Source organism: Microchirus variegatus, assembly GCF_963457635.1.
Source record: "Microchirus variegatus genome assembly, chromosome: 14".
Lineage (NCBI taxonomy): Eukaryota > Metazoa > Chordata > Actinopteri > Pleuronectiformes > Soleidae > Microchirus > Microchirus variegatus.
This window is the reverse complement of record NC_139815.1, coordinates 17,575,896-17,596,465: the sequence shown is the minus strand read 5'-3', so window position 1 is coordinate 17,596,465 and position 20,570 is coordinate 17,575,896. Positions and strand designations below refer to the sequence as shown.

At 41.1% G+C, this 20,570-nt stretch overlaps 1 protein-coding gene across 1 annotated transcript; it reads right to left on the bottom strand.

Moving 5' to 3' along the window:
* Positions 1–16,036: 16,036 nt before the first annotated feature.
* Positions 16,037–20,167, bottom strand: mrpl46 (mitochondrial ribosomal protein L46; the record flags this gene model as incomplete). Its single annotated transcript, XM_083900571.1, has 4 exons — positions 20,007–20,167; positions 18,974–19,175; positions 18,606–18,776; positions 16,037–16,281 (listed from the first exon to the last, which is right to left on the bottom strand). Exons 1-4 carry the CDS (start codon positions 20,091–20,093, stop codon positions 16,037–16,039), a joined length of 705 nt encoding a protein of 234 aa, XP_083756697.1. The 5' UTR covers positions 20,094–20,167.
* Between the last annotated feature and the right edge of the window lie 403 nt (positions 20,168–20,570).

The following is a 20,570-nucleotide window of genomic DNA, read 5'->3' as shown; positions in this document are numbered from 1 at the left end:
ATAGAATAGAATTTAAATAGAAAAAAAAACTAAACCTCACACAGAAGCAGATCATGACAATAAAACGTGTTTTCTTTATTACAATTTTACTCAGTTTGGAAGAAGTAACCACACGTTTTCTACACAATATTTAAATAAATAAATGTGGTGTGGTGGATAGTATATTTGGCGACTTGGCCCTGTTACTATTATTGGTATCTGCCTTTTCCCAACTGTAGGGGGACCCAAAGAGCAAATCCTTCAATGTGTTACTTTAATTTGTTTCATTTATTTAGTTATATTCAGAAAAAAATATGTTTGTCTTCTTTCTGAAGTGAAACAAATGCCCTATGTCCCTGGAAACTGCATTCTTCTACTCACTTGAAATAACAACGAAAACATTTTCCTGAGAAGTTTATGGTCTCACTTGCTACTGTCAGGTCTCCATTTTGTAAATTATGGTGCCATTTAGAGATAATTAACAATAAAGCAGGGGACGCTTTCTGGTATATTGACAACAGATGCACAATTTCCCAGCTCCACCGTCTCATCAAAATATTGTCTCTTCTAGTTTCCAAAAACCAATGTGATGCTGGACAGACTGAGAAAAAAAAAATGTGACGCTTCAAACCTGCAGCTCACAGAACAGTGGGGCGACACAGTGGCTTTTCCACTCACGTTTGACACACATACGATTCAGCGGGCAGCCAAAGAGCAAACTCAGGCTTCATTCATAAACTCTGCAGCACAGTGAAAGCCCGATCTCCTTGTCAACATGGAGCGAGGTGACCTTGTGGTGCTTCAGCACTGTCTTTTGATGGCTCTCGCTCAGGTGGTGCACTGACCCTGCCATCGGCTTTGAATGGAGGCATGATCAATCTGATGTCCCTCTCTCAGATGAAAAAAAAGCACCCTCAATTTCCTTTCTTGATGTTGATGCCACCGTACCCTCTTGTCTTTGTCTATTCCTTGAGGTAGGAAGGGAAATTAGAATGTACAGGTAAAAAAAAACCACTGAAGCACAGATGATACCCATAAGGTAACCAGAAGGTCAAGAAAAATAACAAAGAAATAAATAAAATTCTAGTTCTACTACAGCGGGGCAGATGTTTGGCGAGAGGGCTGATAGTTACATTCCAGACTTAATAACCTCATCAGTTTAAGCATGAGTTATTACATCACAGCATCAAACACATCTTATGTGTATCTTGTACGTGACTTGACTGGAGTCTGACTTAAGTCGCAAATTTGAGGCCTTTTCTGAAATATTGAGGTCAGGAAAACTTGAGTGTTTGTGGCCTTGTGACCTGGCAACCTAGCGACACAAACATCACTATGTGAAATTTCATTTCCCAACACTAATTTAGGTTTTGGTGGGTGAAAAGTTGGCCATGATAATTTTTAAATAAAAACATTAATTTCCATGTTTTAATGTAGGCTGTGTTGTCCGTATTTACCACCAAGAATCCTTTTAAAACCCTTTAATCAGGAAAGGGGTTTTAAAGGGTTCTCTGGATCAAAATGGTTCTTACTGGAACCATTAGTGTGACCAAGAACCCTTGAAAAACCCTTTCTTCAGGAAAGGTTTTTTCAGAAGCAAATGGTTCCAGTAAGAACCTCAGCCCTTGTAGAAGGACCCTTTGGAACCCTTATTTCTAAGCGTGTATGACTTGACTTGTAGCTTGATTTAAAGTAGAGACTCGTAGAGACTTTAGAGAATGACTTCGGACTTTCTTGAGACTTGAAAGTTAAGACTTGCTGGAGACTTTCTCCCATCTCTGGTAAGAACAAAATATACCAATAGTATATTTTCAATGTACAGCTGCTAGGCAATCTGACAAAAGTTCACTTTTAATACAAAAAAAAAACCGTTTGCCACCAGTGTTCTCTTCCTCTTCGACAGCATTCCCGTACTCCCGTTCTGCCACTATCACTCCCTCCTCAGAATGTCTTCCATCTCCCTGCTCTCCTCCTCCTCCTCCTCATGGATCTACACATTACATTTTGCTCAGCTGTCACAGGTTGGAGGCTGTGTGAAGTATTCTCGTACCTCCCCCACAGCATATTCATGTAACTGTCGGGCCCTGTGTGGTGGCTTTATTGTGTCACCATTCACCAACCTCTCCCTGACATAAATACCATAGTGAGAGTGTTTTGTCGCCTCCACCATCACACGAATAAACCACAGCCATTAACTCACTAGTAACTTAGAGGTAGAGATGCTCTTTATAACCTGGCAAAGCCCCCCCCCCCCCCCCCCCCATAAAAAAACAAAAACCCTCGGTGGTCAAGCAGCCCAGCAACCCGAGACAGGAAAGAGGCTGATCAGCAGATTGCCTGAGCCCTCCTCCTCCTCCTCCTCCTCCTCCTCCTCCTCCTCACCACCACCACCCCAGTGCTGAGCTGTGGACTTACAGCCTGTAAAGAGGTTTAGGTGCAAACAAACAGCCCATTTAGTAGCATCTCTCCTCCATTTAGGCCGTCATTATGGCCCTGAAGGCCCTGGCTCAGCACTGAATTATGAATTAAGTTGTCAGGAGAGCCTCTGCTTATGAGCTGAGGGGGTCATTTAAATTTAATTTGAAAAGGGATTCTGTTAAGAATGTATGCTCAGCAACCTCCTGTGGAACTTCTCCATCAGACTGAGGAGGAGTAAGTACTGACAAGGGCAAATTAAATAGAAATGGTTGGAAAAGCATTGACTGGCAATAATAATGCATAGTGTATGACGGGTGGTTGAAAGCTACAAGACGCTGACATCACCAGAGCTGGTATTCGAAACGGTTATCAAAGGCAGAGTAAACGCCTGGAGTTGATCTTCCTTCCTCGCACCGTGGGTTGTTTTGCTGGCAGATGTCTTGCGTGAGGTGTTGCCTCACTTTGAGCAGTTAAAGTTCTGCGGAGGTGAATCCAATTCTCCAGTTACTCCTGGATCACGCTGAGTTTTTGTGATCATTGCCGCGCAGACTGGCAGAGTTTGCTGACGCGCAGCAGCTTTTTCAAAAGACTATTTTCCGATTTACAGCCGTTTTTGTTTGAAATTATACCCGAGCTTAGCTCACAACGTCAGCTGTGGGCTACAAACTGTTTCTGTCTGGTATTGAATTTGGTTGAGTTTTTTTTTCCTGATGTGCACAAAAATCTCAGTTCCTCAAACATGAAAATGACACATCTAATTTGCTGTAACTGAATTTGAATGTTTTATTCCACTTAATAATAACGTAATAATTTAATTTGCATGTGTGGCATATACCCTGAGAAATAAAAGTGCTAAGTAGAACCTTATAAGGTTCTTCGGTTTGTCCTCATAGGAGAACTCTTTTTGGCTCCAGGTAGAACCTTTTTATAAAGGTTCCACCAAAAACCCTTTTAAAACCCTTTATTCAGGAAAGGGGTTTTAAAGGGTTCTCCGGATCAAAATGGTTCTTACTGGAACCATTAGTGTTACCAAAAACCCTTTCTTCGGGAAAGGGTTTTTCAGATGCAAATGGTTCCAGGTAGAACCTCAGCCCTTGTAGAAGGACCCTTTTGGAACCCTTATTTCAAAGAGTGTATAGAGTATGTGATTTGCATGCAATAAAACACCAAAACAGTGCATGTGCCTCTGTCTATTTTTTGATAATTCTTGGCAGAAATTTTGCATTTGCACATGTAAATGCTAAATCCTCTGGGTATCGATTTACAACCAACAGCTCTTCTATTTTTTTTAAAGTTATCAAGAGCATCATAAATATCTTCTTTCATGTAATAACAACACAAATATCACCGTATGGGAATTATGACTGAGAGCTATGTTTTCTTGCCGATTCCTCCTGGGAAAGAACTACAGCAGGAGTTCAGCAGACAAGCATGAGATGAAAAAAAAAAAAGGAGGGCCTTCAACACCAGCTGCCACCATGTATACCGTACGCAACACAGTCGAACATCCCATAGTCCCTGAGGCCTTCAAACCTCTGTGTCTTTCATCATTACAGAAATGCATTGCAGCAATTTGAAGGAAAGACACAGATTACTCTTCCGTCGGGGGTGTCGCGCGCCGCGCTGCAGTTCTCTGTTAATGATGACAGCGCCGTCAAAAACACGATCCTCTGCGCCGCTGTATCTCCCAACAACCTTCTGGCCAAGACTTTAACTTTCTCACCATTCTGCCAGATGTTTGGTCTTGCTGCAGCAGCTGTTGTCCCTCCAATCCCCAGGAGACCTGAGACAGGAGCTGCTGCCAAAGCATAACAGTTCAGAAACCCCTCCGGGGACCATTGATCGTCATCGGAAAGGTCTTTGGAAGGGGACTCGTCCCTTCACGGGCCACTGCCAAGGACAAATACACATCTATCAATAAACGTATAACGTGTGAGTGTACAGTATGTGGGCAATTTCAAATTTTGAGATTTTTTTTAGCTTCACTGCACAATTTTTCCCACAATTTGTATCTCTTTTGATCACTGATCTCCAACACCTTTGCCTCCAATCGTTAAACATTATACAGTCATGAACCAGTGCACTTGTTCCACCCTTCTTTCCATATGCTACCAGTGACCTGGAGGTGTGATGACACTGTGCGCCAGCTGGTGGCTGGTGGTGAACTGCTACCCCCCAACAGCCAATCAGATGGTCTGCAGGTTAGAAGATGAAGAGGAGGAGGAGGAGGGGCACTGTGAGCAGGTGATTGATGGAGTGTGCCAAGGTCAGCTAAGGGGCTGTTCATCCTGACATGATGCCATCTTACTGCACAGTAGGATGTGACCTTAACCCTCCTGCCGTCCATTCACACTCTCATCGTCTTCACCCCACCTCCTACTGCAACACTGCGTTTGCTATCCTTCCATCCAACCCCCCTCTACCCCTCTTTTTTTGATTGACAGCTCCCAGCATAAGGAGGAAGGATCTGGGTGACAAACAGGAGGTAGTAGATCCAGACAGTCAGAGGAAGGGAGGACTTGCCCTGCAGGGCCAGAACTCTGCCTGCCAGACACAGTATGAAGGGATCTGTTTGTTTGTGTGTGCTAATGCCAGCGAGGAAGAGAGGGAGGAGGTCACATGGTTTTATGATAAGGAAAAGGAAGACAATAATTTCAAGCTATATTCACGTTCAATTATCCATGATTTCGCTCACAAAAACAAAACAACCAGATGAATTATGCAGGTTTTACAATATCACAGCAAAAGGACGAAATGTAAAAAAATGTAATATGTATTCATGATGCAAATGTACGAGGCACAACTTTGGATGGAGGGATGCGAAGGAGTAGGGCAAAGAAGGAAGGATAGATAGAGGTGTGGAGGACTAAAAATGTCTGCAGAGTGAGACCGAGGCAGGAGGAAGTAGGAGGATCGTCTGCCATCTCCAACTGTTCCCTCACAACGACATCATTCACAATCTCTCACCGTTTCCCCTCCGCACAAAGCAGAAACAGCAGAAAGGAGAATGATTTAATGTGTTCTTTCAAATTAAGACATGGCACCAGTGTTACGTGGCATATGGCTCAGCTCAAAATCTGACATCACTTGAATGACACTGGGTTGTTTTGAGTGCTGTTATCTCCGCAAGACCATTTCCTCTTAACTTATTCACATTTTTGCTTGTGCGAAAGATGGTACTCCACTTCCAGGACCGAGTGACCACAGGTGCAAATTAAAGGATCATGCCACACTCAGTTTGCTTTCATTTGCTGAGATTCTCTCAAGACAGTTCCATTAAAGCCACAGGCAATATTTTACAATAACAATGAATAAAAAGACTGCGTGATTTGCCCACAGGTAATAATTACCTGACTCCACAATTGCCTCTTATTTTGGGTTTTGACTGTTTTGGTTTGTTTGTTCTGCTCCGAAGTGAATGAAGTAGAAGTAATATTACAAAGTTACTTAAATTTTTACATACATGCATAATATACATTAACCCTTAGAAGACAGAGCATTTAGGCTGCTTTTATTTCATTACCATGTTAAAACTTATATACAGAGGTGATAAGAGTATGCAATATAGAGTGTCTTATATTACTTTTTTCTAGCATAACCTATAGGCAATCTGATGAAAAAAATTTTTTTTTCAATTTCACCATCTCTATAAAAGCAAATATAAGCAAAAACTCGTTTTTGGGAACAAAAATAAAAGAAAAACTACTTTTGCACAAGTATCACTACTCCTTTAAAATTAATCTTAACTTTGACTCAACAACACATAAGAGGACGAAAAAAGAAAGAGAAATAGTTGTGTTTTAGTATTCCCATGGCAATTTACCAAGGGTGCACCTGCGGCACGGAGCTGTGCCAAGTGAGCACTATTGGTTCAGCCACCAAAAAAAAAAAAAAAACAGATTAAGGCTAATGAAATGTTTTTTGTGTTGCAACATCCCTCAATACATGATCCATTTCTTCCAGTGTTTTGGTCCCAAACTGTCATCTGCTGCTTGATGGATCTCACACCATGTTTCATGCCACAACCAACCCACTTTTCCATCCAGGTGAGAATTGTGCATCAAATACCAAAAAATGTCAATATTCAAACATTTGATTAGTTGACTTCAGAAACACTGAAATGCAACATGGGGAATCAAACAGAACACTATAATAGTGAAGAAAACCAGACTGGTTTAAGCAGCAAACAGGCACCTCATGTAAGCTATATGTGAAACCTATCTTCTGGTTTTACATATAGCTTAATTATGCATATATAATGGAATAATTACATTATATATAAGATGTCAATTTTGGTGTGTAGTATCTACTAAAAGAAGCATGACCACATCACATTAACCAATTGATGCCAGTTACATAGCATCTACAGTAAGCTGGCATTGGCAGCAGAAAACTACAAGTTGCCTAAAAATGGGGCCATGTGTTTATAACAATCAGGAGAAGCCGTCATGGAATTTCAAACATAAACCCAGGAAATAGCAATGAAGGCCCAATTCAACTTTCATTAGAAAACAAGTACCATTTTAGACACCTACAGTTAAAGCAGCCATAGAACGGAAGTTCCGATGAACGCTGTTTTTTGGTGTGTATCTGCACCATTACCTCGTTTATGAATCCCTAAAGTTTCGAAACAAAAAGTTCAGCCACTGCTGAGAAAGCTGGGTTTTAGTGTATTCTCGGGCTCTGCAAGCAGTGAGGGTGAGGGTTAGTGACGAGAGATTTCCATCGGCTGGTTTGCAGCAACTAGGAGGTTTTTGACAATAAAAACAAGTTAATGTATGTAAGTAGACCTCCATAACTAACATATATGTGTGATAGGACCACTCTATGGGAGCTTTAATGGATTATTTTAAATATAAAAATAAATACAAACTGTCAAAAACCTAGAATGTACTTGATGTAATGATCAGTGTAACCAGACTCAAGGTGGTCTTAATACTATACAGAGACCTGAGAGACTCACAAGCTGCTTCTACTATGTACATTAAAGAGCAGTGGGAGAAGGAACTAAACATCAACATCACTGCAGATGAATGGTATAATATGTGTGAAACACAATACACATCCACTAATTCAAGAACATGGAGGGAACGGCAAGACTTGGCACGTTTAGTTTTTTTGTTTTTGTTTTTCCATTAGTGATAGTGGATAGTGGAAAAGTCATGAACACGACGTCCGACACAAGAATCAAACTGAACAATGCTGAACTGTAGATCAGTTAAAAAGACTTGTTAATCTCCAACATTTAGCAAGGATATGTTTATGTGCGACAGCACCGCCTAAAGCAGCGATTGCGGGCGGCATCACAGCCCCTTCTGCAGATCAGTGACTGTGTCAGACTGAGTCTGTGCTCCGGTCGTGCAGGAAGTACTGAATGATTCTGAGAACGAATCTATTTAATTGACCGAGTCTAATGATTCAGTTACACTGAAAATAACTGCTTTACAAGTCACTAGTTTGCGTTTGTCGCGTGTAAAACAAAGTCATCATAGCGCGGCAGCAGGAAACTGCTGTGCTATGATGACTCCGCCTACGTTGAGGGGGTACTATTGAGGAAAACCATAACAAACGGTGTAGAGTCGAGACGCGCCGAGCCGACCGGACCCGAGGCAAGGCGTGCCAGGACTATGTAATGGAAAAATGTCAACAGATGCATGGTTGGACCTAATAATCCCAAACAAATCTTCTTAAAATGGCTGCACACACAATTTACACAGTAACAAATTACAGTAATATATTACTTTTTGTTGTGACAAAATTACAATCACTTTTACAATGACCTGTAACGGGTTACCGTAAGTTCATGTCACGTCACATCCACCAGTCAGAAATGGCAAGAGAAAAATAAAGTCTTGGTTGTCTGCCGCTGCAAGTATGTGAGGCTCTTATGTCTTTGATCACGGATAGAGACATGAATGTGTTGCTGCGTGGTTGTCATTCGCGTTGGTGTGAAACAATGTCTGTGATCTTCTTACATCAAACCATGTCGGGGGGGTTTTCTTGCCTAAAATCAACAAAAGTACCGTTTCATGGAAATATGTTAAAAAAGGGTTTTCTGTCAGAGTTCAGAGGACCGTACTCTGAAGCCAGTCGAGTAGGTAAGTCAGAGTTTTCAGTGTCAGGAAAGAGACTCTTCTCCTCCTTAGGAGGAGCTTATGTTCAGAGTTTGGTATTAAAATGTCCCAAAACATTTAAACGTTTCTCTTCTAAGTGATATAGATTTAGATTCTCAGATAAAGATAACGTTCTGTGTGTCATTTAATTAACAATGATGTATGGCACGGTGATGTTAATTCACAAAATCACTTTTCCCTCCGTTTTTTTCGGGTGATATTAATGTAGCGTCTGAGGTGAACAGACACTGACAGTCATGCTGAATATATCAGATCATCCAACACTGAAAGAATGATGAATGAACAACTCTGAGGATGATGATATTACGGTGTTGTGGATAATAAAATATTGATTTCTTTTAAACTGTGATTTGCCACAAAAGTTTGGAATTACTTGGTATTCTTCATTGGCAGTTATCATGTAATGTCTGTTTAACAAGGTTTACAGTCGTCACATTCAGAAACTCACCATTTAAGTAATGAAATAAATGACATCATTTATGGATTTTTACACATTTTGTTGAGAATTGGCAATTTTTGCACACACACCAATTAGTCATAGTGAATTTGTCCTCTGCATTGAACCCATCCTTATTACACACCAGTAGTGAACACACAGCAGCTGGGTTGACTTATCTGGGCACAGGGAGCAATCAGGAACTGGCTGCCTTGCTCAGGGGCACCCCAGCCCTTGGCCCATCCCAGGATTGAACCAGCGCCCCTCCGAGTTACAAACCCAATTCAACCCAATTCTCTTGAGTCAGAGCACTGAAAGAAAGCCTGGCTGGGTTGCATTTCGTTCATAATTCACCCTCTATATTAGTGGCGGCCACTTGCTTTGCATGAATGTAATTTTGCAGCATAACTTATGTGCCAGATATAAACACATATTGTAAAGGCTGAATTGTAGAGAATTGTCCCCCACCCATCCCCCCGCCCCCAAATGACACCACAGCTTCTACCTTGTGGTAAAAATTCACTCTATGTGACCATGTGCTTGTGAATGGAGATGAAGATGTTTTCCCAGCCAGTGAAGAGTCAGAAATCATACCCCTGTGACAGGATAGACCTTAACAAGAGCAATGGGTCACTGAAAAATACATAGACAACATTTGTTTGCCTCTTTTTTTTGTACCTGCTGCTGTTGGTGCTCCTGCTGGATGATGGACTATGAGTTCAGATGGCTGACATTAGCCCCCACCCGCTCTCCCCCGCTCAGTCACAGATACACCATCCTCACAGTGTATGTGACGCCTCATCCCGGCTCCTGCTCCCACCTCCTGCTCTAGTCTGCCAAACTGGCTGTTAGAAATTCCCCAGCTATGCACCAGGCACTGCAATTGCTGCATTTCTTCTAAACACTGCACAGTGCTTTGTTATAAAAAGCTCCTTGCCTCTCATAAGGTCATGTCTTCTACTGTCAGAACTCAGACCTGGTTTAAGACTTCTTTTTTTTCCTTCAGATTCTTGTTAAAAGTGATTAGGCTGAATGATGCAGCAGACTTTTGTCCACCAGCAGACTGAGATGCAAGACTTCAAAGCAAAACCCATCACATTAGTATTATATTGGGAACATAACGTATTATATATTTATTATGTAACAAGTTACTTATGCCATGGTCACGCGTTACTAATGTGTGGGAACGACTTCCTTATGATGTGGCCGTGTATAACTAACGCCTGGGAGTGAGTTACTTATGTCACGGCCGCGCGTCACTAAGGCGTGGGAACTAGTTACTTATGTCACGGCCACAAGTTATTAATGGTTGGGAACGAGTAACTTATGTTGTGGCCGTGTGTTACTAAGGCGTTCGAACTAGTTACGTATGCCGCGGCCACAAATCACTAAGGCACGGGAACAACTTACTTATGATGTGGCCACGCGTTACTAAGGCGTGAGAACGAGTTACTTATGTCGTGGCCACACATTACTAAGGCGTGGGAACTAGTTACGTATGTCGCGGGCATGAATCACTAAGTCGCGGGAACAAATTACTTATGCTGTGGCCACGAGTTACTAAGGCGTGGGAACGAGTTACTTATGTCGTGGCCACACATTACTAAGGCGTGGGAACTAGTTACGTATGTCGTGGTCACACGTTACTAAAGCGTGGGAACTAGTTACTTAGTCATCTCCTATAGAGACACTATTCATATGTTGCTTCAGCTGCTTGCAAACACGGACACATTCGAATTAATTTGGTATCATTTTATCGTTTTTTTTAACTTAGTAAGGCGTGGCCACGAAATAAGCAACACGCGTTACTAAAGCCACTAGTGGGAACGAGATAGAAACACGTAGTCACACCTATGTTACCAGAGGGGCTCCGTACCATTAGCATTATGTGTCAATAAAAATCATATGCAAAATAAATATACCAACAGTCAAAACACATTTATTTAAGTACAAGTATTTAACTTTTGTATGTGTTTTCAATAGCACATGCATAAAATGTTGTGATTTATCATCATCATAAAATCCATCATCATAAAACATCGCTTGCTTTATTGCAAATGCCTGGTTTATCTATTACATATAAACAGTACTCATATAATATAAGGTGTTCCAGAAATGGAAGTAAAAGAAATAACCAGACATATTACATAATGCACTATTTATTTTGTGAATTGGGTCATGACAGTCTGTCATCTTTTAAAAGTGGGTCCCCATATAATATGTTTGGAAAATGCTAGGTTAGATATGCCTTTATACATTTTACTACCGTTTGAAATAACAACGCCAAACTGTTTCATATTGTATTGGTATTGACTGTGCGCAGTGACAATAAAGTTGAATCAAATCTAATCTGTTGTTAGGTGCTTGTGTAGTAGGAGCACTGTTGAGAGAATGCTATTGAAATGTGGTTTGCAAAAAAAAAATGCAAAACACCCACAGCAGATGTCTGCTTCAGTGTGTGTGCAGCTGTATAAAGGCAAACCAGGATGGGGCCGAAAGTGTGCGTGCAAAGCTGACTTGTCACTGTGTGATTAAGGGTAAGATACAGTATATAGTGCAGTGCTGGTAGCATTGCATGCTGGGAGACTAAAAGTAAAGGAGGGTGGTGGTTAAGGTGCTTAAGGTGGTCCAACTCGGTTGAGATCCAGCGGCCTTGCTCACTCCCCTGTGCTTTATTGTGTCTTAAAAAGCTTGTGTTAAGCTGCTGTGAATGACTGGCCTGCTTATGTCCCACTCAGTAAAAGGGACTTTTGCATAAAATACCGACATAAAAATAACAAAAAAGAGCTGCACTGTGTAAACACATTTGATTGGGAAGGGACGGCGCTGCTGTATTTTTTGTTTTATGTGAGTGGAGACGTGTCAGGTTTGAGTCCAAACACTGCTGCCCTGTTTTCTACACATGGCTGCCATCTTCTTCTTTTTTTTTCTTTTTTTTCTTAGAAGCAGACATGATGTTGACAGGTCAGAGTGGAGAAGTTAGTCTGTGCTGCTCTGGGATCCTTCTCACTGCCCTGTCAAACAAAGTGTCCACGTTTCATCTGCCTGGGTATAGTCTCACGGGCATTTTAGATATGAATTATGATGCAACATACGAACATGGTGCTGAGGTATCATGGACGAGGTGAGGCGGTGCAACGTCTGCTGAAGGCTTTTTACCCCCTGATATTACCCAACTCTGCCGTAAGTGAAGTATTATTAACATGAGTCACCCCAATGGAGCCCGTGAGCCTGCCAGTGCCTCGCTCTCTGTGCATTGAACATCAAAGGAGTGCAAGAATAACGTTGAAAAATTTCAGAGGCTGCTTTAAAAACTGTTTGAAATCTCCCAGTGCGAACGGGGGCCCGGCGTAGCTCTGGTAACATCCTGCAGCGTGAGTTGAAAAGTGGCCGTCAGCCACGTCCAATCTACGCGGCATTTCCCGTCTCTGTTACCCTTTCCAGTGGCAAAAAAGTGCCAAGACCTTTCCTTTGACATTTGTTATCCTGGTGCTATCATCTGTTACCTAATTGGATGAAGAAGTAGACCAGGGCAGCCTCTGGCAGGAAGATGAGCTGAGATATTTTATTGGAGTGAAGTTGTGATCTGTGTTAACCTGTGTATGAGCGCTGGCATTGTCTTTCCGTAATGACAGCTGAGTGATGTTTGTTCATCTTAGGGGGGAAACCTCGTCATAAATATATATCCCATAGTCCAAGTGTAGTCGTACTTAAAATGTGCCCTGCTAAATTCCCCACTGACGGATCAAATGAAAATATTCTGTCATCTTTTACTGTTTCTCTGCCAGTTTGACATGAAAGTTTTGTGCAACTCTTCATGAGGTAAGCTACTGAAACAAGTGAAAGTCGATAGGATACGATGCGATACCATACGATATTTTACAATACGATATGATACGATATGATACGGTTTGATACGATACAATACAATGCGAGGCGATATGATACGGCGCGGTTCGGTACAGTTTGACATGATGCGATACAATACAAACGATGCAATGCGATTCGGTTTGATACCAATAATATCACGATACAATGATTCTGTAATAACTGAACGTCTATAGTATAATAAATAGGGTTTGAATCACACGATACGATACACTGCGATACGAGGCGATATGATACGATACGTTGCGATACGATACGACGCGATACGATACGACGCGATACGATACGGCGCGATACAATGCAATGCAATGCGATACAATGCAATGCAATGCAATGTGATACAATGCGATACGATACAATGCGAAGCGATATGATACGACCGTACGATCATATTGCTTCGGTTCGGTATAGTTTGATATGATACGATGCGATGCGATGCAATGTGATTTCGGTTCGATAGGATAGGATACGATAGGACACGATAGGATACGATAGGATATGATCGATACGATACGATGCGATGCGATTCGATTCGGTTCGATAGGATACGATACGATAGGATACGATAGGATACGATACAATACGATACGGTGCGATGCGATGCAATGCGATTCGGTTCGATAGGATACGATAGGATACAATATGATACAATGCGATGCGATATGATACGGTACTTGATACATGATACCAATAATATCACGATACAATGAAAATATCTATAGCTTCTCCAGAGACATGGAGTATTGATTATCGTGTTGCACGGGGAAGGGCGAAGATATATCACCAAGTCAATATTTTGACCCCTAATAATAAAGGATATAATGCTGCCTGTGACTTCAGGGGAATATTTCTAAAGAGACCCCTGGTGATGTTATAGTGATGTCATCAGTGTTACCTCAGAATCAGTGGCCAGTGGAACATAATGCACGCCGTATTTATGAGATGCAGGATCCTGTGTTTATGAAACTTCTCCACCGCTGCTGTTACACTCTTTTTTTTTTATGATTCTTATGTTTTGTGCTCACACAATTCTCAATGAAATAAAATACTTAAATATGGTTAATTATGAAGCAGCAACGAAAACATATCCTAACTTTGTGCGGTAGGCTTCTCCCGTTGCAATTCAGGACATGTTTTAGTTTTACCCCCACTGAGTTCCTCTTCATGATTATTCTCTGAGACGTGACCAAGCTTCTCCAGAGACATGGACCGGACCATTTTTACATGCCGAGTGGTGCTCATCTGACTAGTAAAGTTAACATCATGTGTCGTCTACTATCTGTGCAGTCTCTCCCTTAAAAAGTAAACTTGTGGTTTTGCGTTGCACTTCCCATGATGTCGAATTTCCAAACTCATAGCAGCAGATGGAGGTGTAGGGGTCTGGATCTAGGTAGGGTTATGATGATGCCGATGATGATGATGGTTTCAGGACTGAAGCAGACACTTTGATCAGACTGTGTGATGAAACCCGGATTTGACATCATGAATCAGAAGAGGACTGAGGGCAGCAGCAAGCTGTTGTCAACTCTTGTCTGTGGCCTAATTGTCCAGCATTTAAAAACGGCCTTTATCAGATCACCCTGACCTTCACATCTCATTGGAAAAAGCAGGGCTGCCCCTGCTCTGACAGTCTAACAAACAGCTTGGGCCACATGTTTTTTTGAAAATTACGACCTCATGCCAATGTCTACAGCATTCATAACCTCGCAAACAAATAGAAGGAACAGGCTGATCGCAGGCAGAGTCGAGAACATCAGAACGCTTTTACCCGAAGACGAATTATCGTAGCTACTGCGAAGGACCATTAGGCTGCTATGATGGATACTTTCAGGATGAGTAGGAGGAAGCCAAGTTGATCAGAAAAGCTCTCTCTGCAGCCCCCTTCTGAGGTCACACACACATGCATAATTATACAGCTTCAAACAGTGCTCCTCTGTTGCTGGTGTGCAAATACTGCCATCTACTGTTCATCGAGAGGGACCGTGCACTCATAACACCAGCATGTTGGTGTTGAGTGCTGCACTTTCTCTTTCAAACTTATCTGATGCCCACTGAAGTCCTGATTGATGTTTTAGCAGCGTCAGTACAAATACAACCACCTAAAAACTTTGACTTATAGCTCAGACATTTTTAGTAAAACACAGAAGTCTATTCAATAATGGGACTTTTTAGTTAAGCCTATATGATGAATAGTTGTGTATGCAGTACTGCAGTAAGTGTACCCCCACTTTCCCCCAATGTCAGTTTGGATTGACTCCAGGTAGAATATGAAGGAATTGCAAGGAAGTGGTCCACTATCTAGGAAGGTTCATTGACAGAATACGCATTTTGAAGTAGTTCACTGGTGCACTACAGTGAGGAATGAGTAGAAGCTTCCTGTGGCCTTCACAATCTGCAGTCTTGCCCCCAAAAAAATTACACACTGGACCTTTAAATTGAGTATTCTTCAAGCATTTACAAGTGTTGAGTAAGAACTACAATCATGTCTACCCTTTCTCAAGACTTTCAAACCAATGTCAAACCTCCACAAGTGTTTTCATAGTAGCTCTTTATCCCATTGTCAAGATTTGTTATTGCTCATCATAAAATTGGCATAAAACATTATATTTTCAATACAAAGGAACACTAATGTAACATAATTTCTTGGCATACATACATTTATATTATATATATTTATATATACGTATATATATATACATATGTATATATATATACATATGTATATATATATATATATTAATACACATATATACATATACATATATATACAAATGTGTATATATATATATATATCTATATAGAGTGAGAGAGATACCTCTCTATACAGTATATAGAGAGGTATATAGATAAATCTATATTCGTAGTTTGGCAGGATATATTGAACCTTATTTATTAAAACTATTTTGATGGTATGCGTCACCCACACCAAAAGACCAAGGGTTTGATAAGTAAAACATACATTTTCAATCAGTCTTTCAAATTCAAAAATTATTTTACCCAATGAACAGCCACGATGCAAACACCATACATGAAAAAGAATGGTTTATTTAGACAGTGAAACATACTGTACATGTCATATTGACTGAACTAATTCTCTGCATCTCTCAAGACAACAGATAAGTGATGAAGATAACTTTTGCAGCCACATAAATATGAATGTCCCGAGTAACAATTTTAGGCTTCACGGGTCAAGGATGAAGCGCTCGACCTTCATCGTGTATGCTGGTTTCACAAAGCGCTGCAGCTCGCTTTTCTTCAGCCACATTAAAGGAGCGTTTGGGGCTGTAGAGGGGCTGATGGCTGACAGAATGGCTTTGAAGAAGAACACCTTTGTTCCCACCGAACTGTCCTTCCGAGCGGCTTTGGGCAGTTTGTACTTGTACACTCCGCAGGGAGCATTGCTGAGGAAAGTTGCACTGAAACCAGCTGCTGTGGGCAGAAAACATGCTGTGAGTTTGTGCAGCTGCAGACAAAAGGTGAGCCTAAGAGCAACCACTCTTAAACTTAAAGGCAGCAGCACAACTGAGGTCGTGCTGTCGATACATTTTGAGAGAAATCCTCTCCATTCACATTTGCTATAATTGAATGTAAGGTCACCCTGACACACTGTGCTATTGCAACAGCACACTCTCCTCAATTAACTTTTAAACTAATTTCATGCCTTCTAAAATCCCATGACACCAGTTGGTTTAACATGCAGAATAAGACACTATCATGGTACCCACTCAGTCCACCTTTATGAAAAATGGATTTACTCCTGCTACTTTAAGACACTTAAAATGCAAGCTCCTCCGTCACATGGTACATGTTAGTGTCGAAAAGTGGAAAGTGTTAATGGGGGGTGATTGATTGAGTTGTCATGTTAATAGTTAATGAGGAATGTTGTGAAACAGTTTGATTCTCAGTCACTGACGTTGGTTTTTATGCGAGGATCACTGCAAGGTCACTGGATAACATATGCTACATCTTAAGCAATGCTCTAACCGCTGAATTTACTTGCTTACCCATTAAAAGCTTACATTGCGACTTATTCATGAACTGAAGCCTGAGCTGCCGTTGACGGCTTCATCATTCTGTCAGACAGAGACCACAAACAAGAATATATAACAGACACGTCTGACCTTACGTTTCTCAGTTCAGTACAGGTTATTGATTACAAACATATAGTCTATCATTAATATGTATATTAAAAATGTTACTCAATTAATAAGATCATGACTTACAAGATATGGGGAGAGAGAACTGGCAGCATCGATGAAATGAGGTGTTCACGTATTAATGCCAAAAAATATTCTGTTTATCATTTCACATGACAGACATGTGGAACTTTTGTTTCCAGTTGTATTTTCCACATTGTCTGTTTTTGTGAGGTAAGTGAATTTTTCAATCCCTTAGATTTGCTGCTGTAGCTTTCTTATTTGTACATTTTATTGTGTTTATTGTCTTTATTAGAGAACCACACATGGCTCTTCGGCCCTCTGTAGTGGCTCCATGTGGATTTGAAAATAAAAAAAATATTTAAATGTTTGTGGACACCTCTTATTTAGAAATCAAAGTGAGAAATAAACCTGTTTTAATATTTAGGCTAGTAAAAATAAACGTCACATCATGTGTCTACATCAAATGTGACGTAAGCCTTAAAATATGGAAAGCCATTCCCAACACTTTAATTAAGTCATGCCTACATGAAGCAAGTACACATTTGGAATCATGTCCATCTTTGCATCCACATAGTACACATACAGTATACTGCTTCTCTCAAGCATTAACTACATGAAATCTAAACACTGTTTTATTATTTCAAAGTGTGTCACTTTTTATTGTATCAATTTTCGACAAACAACGGAATGACTGGAAGGTAAGGCTTCCCTGGCGTATGGATTATCGTATTTGGATTATCGTATTGCACGGAGAAGGATAACGATATATAGCTGAATCGATATTTTGACTCACACCCCTCGTCAAGTACACACACACACACAAAGTATACAGAATAAACACTCACATACTTGTTTTTAGGGATGTGAAAAGGCTCTGCACTTGTATAAAAGTCAGGGGAAAACATAGCCAAAGAGATGTATTTTAAGGTACGGTGATTAGTATAATATTGACTCAGTGAGCGAAAGTGGAGTTTGCTAGAGGAAGTGCCTCGGCTTGCTGCTGCTGCTGCTGCTGCTGCCACTATTTCAGGCAGCTCCTGCTGTCAGGCTGTTTGAAACTTGACTCATACTACAGAATAAAATTCACACCTTCTCAGCTACAGCTGATTTTGACCATTTGTGAAAAAGAAATCCATCTCACAAGTCACCACACTTTATGACTTCGCAGTCTCATTAGTAGATGTCACAAACAGAAGTGGCAGTAGGTGTGCCACAGCGAGGTGCTGCTATTTTAACTTGCTGTCCCTCAAGCCTGACAGTGGCCATAATGAAACTTGGTAGCATTTCTTACTCTCAACTTAGCAGGAGTATAAAAAACACCTACAGAAAAGACATTACAGTAATTTAAAAAGGCTTTATATTTCTGAAATACATTTCTTCTTGACCACAGGGACTGAAAAACAGCCCTAACAACACTTTATTGGATGTTTTAAAGTTTGTTTACTGTAGGTCTGCATTAAGCTTAATAGAAATGTCTCAGTGGGGTTTCATTCAGACTTAAATCCAGTCACCTACAGCTAACCACAGAAGATGACCGAGAACCTTCACAGACAAATTATAAGCAGCTTCTTTTGAGCTAGTTTACATTACCTGGCAGGGAGGCGAGGGCTCTCTCAGCCGTCTGTCGCAGGGTATCTCCCTCCTGCCACTCAGCCTGTGGTAGAAGCCACAGCTTCTCACTGCCGACTTGCTGCTCGGCCAGAAGAACCAGTGAGTCGGCCAGGCAGCGCTCCACTGAAGTCAAGTCCTTATCTACCTCAGCTTAACAAGACACAGAGGACAAGTCATCAGTAACATCAGCTCACTGTGGTGAATGTCAAGCTAAATCTCCACAAACTTTGAAACATCATAAGTCTCTTCCTTCACTGGTGATTAAGTCAAATAAATAAATAAATAAATAATGGACCCTAATTCAGTTTTTTACAACAGTATATTGAACCAGTGTTTCCTACACTGACCTATAACTCTCGGAGCTGGCTGGAACATCTTCAGCTTCTGCTCCCAGGAATCTTCCAGGTCCTGAGCCAAGACGATATCATGGCCCCTGTTGTCTTCCTCTTCATCAGAGTCATAGCCGCCTGCTCGTTTACGACTTATCCTCGCGGCGTCCTCCAGCAGCCGCAGCTCATGGTCTGAGAATAGACTTTTCTCCAGCTCCATCTGAAACCAAGTCAGCACAACGTCTTTGTCTCAAAGTGTAGGACTTGCAGGATGTCATGTCATTTGATTACTGTGCTGGAGAAATATGTCCAGAAATGGTCCAGAGTAACATTAAATGATAATAAAGTACCACATTACGTCATCACTAATGCAGACTGACACCTGGATTAGGGTTCCACCAAGATTTTGGATCCCATGGCGATCTAAACTTTGACCCTGTTTATCTGGTCACTGTTGATAATCTCGCCTTGTAAACATCACCTAATTTATCCAGTAATGTTGGGCCATTCATTTCCCAGTAACACTGGGATTGGAAATGGAAAGGGATGGTATGTGGTTTTAACATTTAATTGGTAGACAGGTTGTTTAAAACTACAGTTACAGATATCTGCAGTTCAGTCAAATTGACGCCACTCTTGTCAATCATGTCTAAGGGGTTATATACATCTTTAATTCAGTTGCAGATATATAGGACTACTCATAATTCAAGTTATCTTTGATTATCCTCAATTGAATATATTTACATTGTCCTTTTTTTCGATATAATGAAGGAGTTTCAGATAGTCAGAATGAAGTTGTAGATAACTGAAACTGACATTATAGATATCTACAAATCAGTTGTGAATATCTATGTTTAAAACCCCTTACACATGAATGACACACGTGTAAAACTGATTTCTGAAACTGTGGTTTTTACTGATAATAATGACGTCACATATATCTGTAATGGGAACACCAGACAGTCAAAGTTGGTCATTAAATGTCAACAAGGCTTGCCATAAAGGCATTTAAACAGCTTCATCAATCCTTTTTGACTACAAACAGAAGTACCTGCTGTGTCAACTGTTTGAACCGCTGCTCCAACGGGTGACACTCCGCTGAAATGACCGGCAGCCTCTGCAGACACACCGCCGCCATCAAAGTCCACGGAGAACCGGCTCTCTCCGTTACACGCTGGGTCTGTAAAGTTGTTCGACAAAGCGACGTAGCAGAAAACTGACGACGCCATGTGTAACTAACGGTCGTTCTGCTCAAACATGACAGAAACTGACACAGTGGTCGGCTCACAACACCTCCACACGGCGCAGCCATCTTTTTTTGCTACGTTCAATGTGTGTGAGGTTTTACGCCACCAACTGGTTTGGAGTGTAGATCAATACGTGTCGTAACTATTCAACTATATGGCCAACCAACATACCAAACATAAATCCACATTTGTGTGTTTTATATACATTGTTCTATTGCGATTATCTGGAGCACAAGGTTGATTTTACACCAGCGATTTAAGCGACTGCTCGACGCGGTCTTTGTCATTTTATATTTACGAGGTTTTGATTTGAACGTGAAGGCAACATTTACCCATAATCCTATGCAGGAAAACGGACAGTCTATTCT